The following is a 7,482-nucleotide window of genomic DNA, read 5'->3' as shown; positions in this document are numbered from 1 at the left end:
TTAGAGAGATAATTGGTAACTTCCCATCAGATTATAAACACATACTGTACCGTACAGGCGGCTTTTAAAACATCTCAAATGAAAACATTTAACCCTTATTAAAAAAAGAGACATATTTGATGTGTAATTTGATTTGCATTCATTTAATCCACATGTTAATAGACTTGTTATTTTGTCATTATGCTGCATCTTCATCAGATGCTCTTCTTATTACCTTGATGACCTCATTGATGTTTTCTATTTACCTGCAAGCCATTTCCCCATTCACAGTGTTTATATCATTCAGTCTGGTTGCCATTCAGTCCTTGACTTTTATTTCAATCCATTTACTGATAATTTGTGGTAAACATGCACAAATAGAAACGGCATTTCATTGAGGCACTGCTGTAAAAACTGTTTTAAAACCAGGTGAAATGTGAATAAAAGGGGTTCTGATTTGCGTTTGGTGTCATGATGGAGGCGCTGACCAAACCTGCCTGTGTCTGGTTATAATGAATGCCACCCTGGGCCCCAGCAGGTCCTCCACTGCTGCATGGGTCCAGGGATAATTTGAATTGGAGCATGTGCCATTGCAATCTGCCCATCCCCCTCCTCAATCCCTGCCAACTGCCACACTGGTGTTCATAAACACTGCTGCCCATCTGCGGGGCAAAACACTGGCCAGGGCCCCAGTTACTCCTTTGCCTGCATTCAGACAAAAATATATTGTGGTCGTGAACTCACTTTTGTAAGCAAATATCACAAAGTCAAGTTTCCCCTCTCTCTACTACAAAGTCGTTAACAGTACATTTAACTCAAAACAGTAAATGAAAAGAGATTTTGTATATTGCTTCTACACAATAAAACTGGCATTAAACATTTTTATCTAAATGCCTTGGGCTCACTCGTTTACAAAACAGATAGAATAGTATTAAAGAAATGTAAATTAAATGCACAGATTTTATGTTTGTTTTTCAAGCCCTTGCGTTCATTCAGCAAAGCAAAAGTTTACCAGGAAAAGTGAGAAAAGTATGTTCCGTAGTTTCCTTATTGTGGCAGGCATTCTCATTACTTGATCATGGCTCCCTCTTTTTGTGTTTGTGTTTTGCCATCTGTCATCTTGAGAAGCAAATGAACCAGCTGCCATGGAGTGTGATCTTGCCCAATCAGAAATGTGGTCCTTTTCAAAGCGCATCTGTGTGAAACCTTAAAAAATGCTGATGAAAAAAAAAGTGTCTCAAAGTTGTTAATAACATTTTGGCTGGAGAATGTTTTCACCTAGATGCCCCTGATTAGCATAAATGCATAAACTATGCCTCATTACAGGGAAGGGAGCTCTTGTGCAGGGAGTGTAAAAAAACTGGCTTCCTCCTGTCATGCTCAGAGAAAATAAAAGAAATATGATGTAACAGGTTGTTCTAGAGGAACAAAAAATGTTATTCTCAATCACACTTCTTTGTAGAACAGATGAGTGTTGAATTGTTTTCCACAAAACACTTGAGACACTGCCCAACACTTCTGCTGGCCCACAGTCAGTGGGAGAGAAGGGGGTGGGAGGCGAGGCGCCTCCCTCTGATCCTCGTCTCCAACCCCCAGCGACAGCACAGCTGGGTACGAAGGATCAGCCTAATTTTCAGGTCCCTCTAATGATCGCCACGAAGAGCAACCACTAATCCCTTAACTGAGAAAAATGATCTCCTGCAGCCCTGCAGTGCAGCTCCAGACCCCGAGAGTCCAGTTAGGACTCAACAAGCATGAGTGGGGGTGACTGAACGGAGCCAGGACACCAGGCTGGTCCTGCCTCCCCCCCACCCACTCCCCTCCATAATGGAGGGTGTTGAGCTGTCCAAAAGTGATTAGCATGAGGGAGCCTCTGGCTTATTAAATAGTGGGGAAATACACAAACCCTGTTGTTGCATTTTGTTTTTGGGTGAATTTAAAGAAACTTCCAACTTCTGTTAAAACAAATCTTATATTACAACTTTGTTTTGGTATGTATCTTGGTAGGATGCATTTCATATTGTTTAATTTGGATGATAATAAAAGACATTCTTTGCAGTTTTGGAAATGGAAAGTCAACCACAATGTTGCCCCATCCATCCATCCATTTCCCCCACACATTCCCAACCTTAATAGTCGAATATTCTTGGTCAGTGGTCCTACACTTCAAAATATAATGGTACCCCTCTAGCGTCTTGGACGTGTCAGGGAATGGGTGTCAGTTTCCAATTGTTACATGCATAAAGTTTATTTTCAAAATAAACTCCCAACAGATACTGGTATTAAAATTTAGGCTTACTGTAGAAAACCACTTGGTTAGGTTTAGGCACCAAAACCACTTGTTTAAGGTTAGGAAACAGACCAGAGTTTGGTTTGAAATCACTACTTCTGTTCATAACAACTGCTACATAGCTGACATAGAACGCGAAAGTTAATTTACAGGTTAACTTGAAGAAAGTCTTGACCCAGCCACCACCCCTTCCACCCACCAAAAGGAGACTTTCGTGCTGTCAATATTAGTTATGGAACTTACTTTAGTACTATAAAGTAATGCTAATTGTAGCATCTCTGAAGTTTTATAGTATTTTACAACAGCTGCGAACATAGCTCAGACAACCATAATCTGAGTCTCTCATATTGACGTGATTGGGTTTACATTGGAGTCAGTTGAAAGCTCCAAATTGACAAGGGTGCGTTTGTGTCAGACACCAAGGGGCACTGACCAAACCATCTGAAGAGTTAAGACTGGTCGATTTTGCAGCATCACTGCCCAATATTAAAGAAATACTGAAATGAAAATGTACTATATATTATAGAATGTACAACACTCGCCCTCTGCAGGCTTGAAAGATTAAAAAGTTTGCAGTTTTCTGCTTCATAAAGGACAGCGTTCATACTTTACACTTCTTAATGCAGCACTTTTGTGGCACACTATTGTCTGCTCACACTGTAAGCCGTGTAATTAGCAATTTATTGGCAAAATTGTTTGGAAAATATTCAGCATGAGGATCAACAGCGGAGAAGTGGATTATACAGCAGGAATGATCCGAGAAGTTTCTATGGACATTTTTTTGGCTGTGACTCTTGGTCACCATTCGTATCGATTGTAACTTCTGTGAGTCTACAGCTGCCCTCCTTCATAAAGAAGCAAACAACAAACTTTTTAGAGCCACATGTCCATAGAAACTTTCCAAACATACCCTGCAGGATACTACATCTCTCCCCCACTTATTAAATTCTTAAGTATGATCCAAACTGCTGAAACATGTTGGAGTTTGTTTTCTAGGTCTTGGGGAAATTTTTTATAATCCAAACTATTATGGATTGTGCTACTGAGACACTGGGACTGTGAAGGTCCGTTGTTGAGATCCTGAGTGTTTGAAACAGAACATATAACTCAATAAGTGATTTGAAAAGTTTCTACAAATGTCGTAATATATTTTGACACTCCTTTTCAACTTTCAGTTTCTGAGATAGATCTTTTTAGTGGAATTCTCCTTTAAACATAACCATTTTATTCCAATATGTGATAGTAGTACATTGTTTTAATTGTAATAAAACATCTGAGTTGCTTATCTGTGCTTGAAAAAAATATCCAAGCTGCAGCAACCATGCAGTCACTGTAAAAAATGTACATAAAATCTTTAAGCATACATATACAGGTATGTTGTGGAAAAGACAAATGTGCAGTGCTTGGATGCATCAGTGAAAGTCTGGCTTCTCTGGGAAAGTGCACCCGACCCGTCTGATGATGACGTTGGCGGCGTAGTGTCCGGCCCGGATGCACTCCTCCAACGCGTGCTCCTGGACCAACGCAGAGAGGAATCCTGGGTAGAGAGAAGAGCAACCTGTAACCCTCCATCATCTCACAAATTGTTTGGGGAGCAGTTATCATTAATATGAGCCATGTACTAATGGTTTCTGCAGAAAGGGACAAGGCTGTTTCATCCTCAACAGGACCGAAATGATGACTGTTTTATGTGGCGCTATGATCAGCTCATACAGAGTGAAAACAGCAGGCTAAATGTCACGCTCATATAATCTGGAGACATTACTACGTTACATAGTTGGCCGGTATCAAAGGTTAATTGGGACTGTACACAGAAATCAAGCTGTGTAGAGGATGATTTTCTTGCCGTACCTCCCACAAAGGCGTCTCCAGCTCCGTTAGTGTCCACAATATCGTTTTGGTCGATGTCCAAAACAGGGAACATGGTCACCTTTTCACCTGTGGTCAAGACACAAGAGGGTTGTTAATTACAGCTGAACACCAGTGTTTTTTTCCTCTTTCCTTCCCAATTTTGGCTCATTAATTCTTTGATTGTAACTTTTCGAAAATAATAGGAAAATGTCACACAGCAAGGCTTTTATAATTAAGATAAGTTGTCATTTGACTTTACCAGTTCAGCATGGCATTTTTTTTGGACTCATGAAAACTAGAACATTATGACTTACAGTGGTACAAATAATAAATGTTGAAATCAGAGTTTGTCATATCAAACATTTGTGATATTAACTGATCAGTAATCATTTAATATTTGCATGACAAATGACATCAGCAGACAATTATAATGGACAAATTAATTATTTAACTATTGCTTTGGCACAAATAAAGAGGTCAATTAGATTATGCAATATCCTGCAGTAGCTTGAACAAATGTTCCAAAAGCAACAGATGATCAAATGCAAAAACTTTAAACATGCCTTAAGCTTAAGGTATGTGCTCTGATAAATTAAAAACAATGCAAGAACACTTTCTGTAAGTCGTTTCAGTTCAAAACGGAATCCATTAAATGAGGGCCTCTTTATTATCTTCAGTGGATTATATTGCTTCAATTATCAGTAGCATATGCACTTCAAAGGGACTTCTAGTTTAAAGGAGAGGGGGGAAAAAAAGAAACAAAAAATCCACCAGATGACAAAGTCTCGAGGTGTAGAGTGACATTAAATCAGCAACTTATGTCAGAACAATCTAAACCACACACACAATCTTCAAACAATCCGAGGGCTCTGGTGCCGACGTGAACCTTCAAATAGGTGCAGGAGACAAAAGACTGACATGTGGATAAAAGGAACACGAGGACGCTGACAGACCTCTTATTGAGAGAAAAAGGTTGGAAGTTTAAGGAGAACATGAAAAAAAAACTACAAAAAGTTGTTTAATGAGGCTCCCTGCTAATCTAACAATGGCTCACAGAATATCTGCGCTGTAGATAAGACACCCCCCGGCCTTATCAGTTTTTGAATACATTTCTGCTCATGTCCTACAGGGCAAAAGACACACAACCTGCAGCCGTGCATATGCTCAACACCTGATGTCAAGGAAATTACTGTAACACACCAACTGTGAGAGAAACTGCGTCAAGTTGTGGTTGCAAATGACATCTTAGAGAGAAGAATGTGACTGTATTACAGGTCAGGTACAGAAGATGTATCAGATAAAGAGTTAGATTGTTTTCATAATGACACATTTTCTCTTTAAAAGGAAAGCAGCAGATTGTCACTTTGATAATAAATTACAATAAGACAAGAACCCTTTTAGGATCAGCTAATTAGTAGCATAACGACTTTGCTTAATTAATGCCACAGATGAAGCTTGAGAATCCTCCTCCCTCTTGAAACGATTAACCGCAATGGAAAATGTGCTACTAATAAATTACAGTTATGTCATTTATCCCAAAAACGTTAGATGTGGTCGTGCTTACTGTATGCTGTGCACTTTGCGGCTATAAATCCAGATGCTTTAAAACATTTGAAGATGCTGCACTTGTTCCACACAGATTAAGTTGCTCATATGACCCGAGAAAACAGATATAAATAACTGTGAAGATATGTTACGGTAGTTAAAAGAAATGGTTCTTCGGTGTGGGCGGTACAGCAGCAATCAAGAATTTATTTGAAAGACAGTTTGCAACCAGGTAACTTCTCACATGAAGCTCATCTTTGTGATAACACTACATCTGGAGGTGTCAGAATTCATTAAACAATTGTGAATCTGTTAGACCTACTGCTATGTTGTCACAGATTCTGTTTAAAATACATCATATTAACAGGGACTGGGATGAATGTTTTGATTGTACTCTAACCTGCATTGTGTATCTTCTGTTCCTTTGTTGTCTTTTCAAATTGTCAAGATTTTCCACCAAATTTGTATATTTTCCAAATGTTAGCATTCACAGCTGCTTTCTGCCCAAAACAATCAGAAATGCAGAACCCCTTTATGATGCTAAAGTTACATAAAAATCCAACCTCATTCTTTACAAACATCCTACACCTGGGGGTGTATAAAGTATCATGATTATCAGGAAGATCTTACAAACAGCTACAAGGAGTTTTTAACTGGTTATGACAGTCTCAGTTTAATTCTAATGCGTCTATAAATGACCTACATAAGCAAATAGATTATTCTTAATGCCTATCACCGTTCTGATCCCCCACAAAATCAGGCAAAATTATTCATGGTATGCAGGAAGAAGAAACATTTTTCCAGGCAAAGTTTGGCTGTGATTAGTACGTTAGCCAGTTAAAACAAAACAGAGGATATTTTTTTGTTCACAGATTTTCATATTCTTTTGTCATATTTTGACGTTATGTTTTATACTGGGGTAGGATCAGCAAAAAAGGAAAGACAAGTAGTGACCGAAGACCAAAAAATTGAATGAAGGCGATTTTACTGGCTACAGCATAGTTTTGTCAGAAGTTATAGCGCTTTAGGCGACACACAGCTGTAATCCCTCAATCCTGCCTTGTCCTTTTTAACCAATGATAGGAATTTGGTTAAATTGGGCGAGTTTTAATTGTTCTCTCATGTCAGCTAGTATCGGACATGTTTCCTGCTGTCTGGAGATGGAGACAAGTTAATATATCCTCCAGGAAGATGCTAACATTTAAGACATGCTAGCTGACTGGCAATGTTGGGCTGTTGGTTGACAGTCCTGTCTCCAACTTTGGTCGAAACGGAAATATTTAAAAAACTACTAGCTAAAATTACATGAAATTTGCAAAATCTACAGGTCACAATCTCATTTTTTCCAGAACTGTTTTTAAAACTCATTACTTCAATACATTCCCATTAGCCTCAGCTGTTTTAGCCTTTTGCATTTTTTTCAAATTAGCATGTTAGCATGCTAACACACAAGATGGGGTACAGGTTAATCATTAGCGGCTAACCCATCACATGTTAGCATTGTCACTGTGAGTATTTTAGCATGCTAATGCTAGCCTTTACTGTAGCTCGAGTATTGTGTTGTTTTTAGAAATTGAAATGTGAATTTGAAATTCTGCACCTAAGAGACATGTTTTCCAATATTTCTGACTTATGTTGATGGCATTTACAGAACTTTGTGAGCACTGTTTCTAAAAGCATGGCACAATAGACCAATATTTCATCCAAGCCAAAGTTAAAGTTTGTCCTCTGCTATGGGGGAAAAGTTCACATAACCTCATTCATGCAAATTTTCAAATTTGACTGACATGTTAACTCGGGTTACAGTCCAACAATTC

At 38.7% G+C, this 7,482-nt stretch overlaps 1 protein-coding gene across 3 annotated transcripts in view; it reads right to left on the bottom strand.

Annotated features, from left to right (window-relative positions):
• Positions 1 to 3,438: 3,438 nt before the first annotated feature.
• Positions 3,439 to 7,482, bottom strand: part of adkb (adenosine kinase b) — a 124,053-nt gene continuing 120,009 nt past the window's right edge. For all 3 annotated transcript variants that reach the window (XM_059324804.1, XM_059324805.1, XM_059324806.1), the window contains 2 exons: positions 4,121 to 4,207; positions 3,439 to 3,806 (listed from right to left, as the gene is read on the bottom strand). In XM_059324804.1, coding sequence (XP_059180787.1) covers positions 3,682 to 3,806; positions 4,121 to 4,207 — 212 coding nt within the window. In that variant the 3' untranslated portion in view covers positions 3,439 to 3,681. The remainder of the gene's footprint in view (positions 3,807 to 4,120; positions 4,208 to 7,482) is intronic.

Source organism: Centropristis striata, chromosome 21 (assembly GCF_030273125.1).
Source record: "Centropristis striata isolate RG_2023a ecotype Rhode Island chromosome 21, C.striata_1.0, whole genome shotgun sequence".
NCBI classification, from domain to species: domain Eukaryota; kingdom Metazoa; phylum Chordata; class Actinopteri; order Perciformes; family Serranidae; genus Centropristis; species Centropristis striata.
This window is presented reverse-complemented; position numbering and strand designations above follow the sequence as displayed.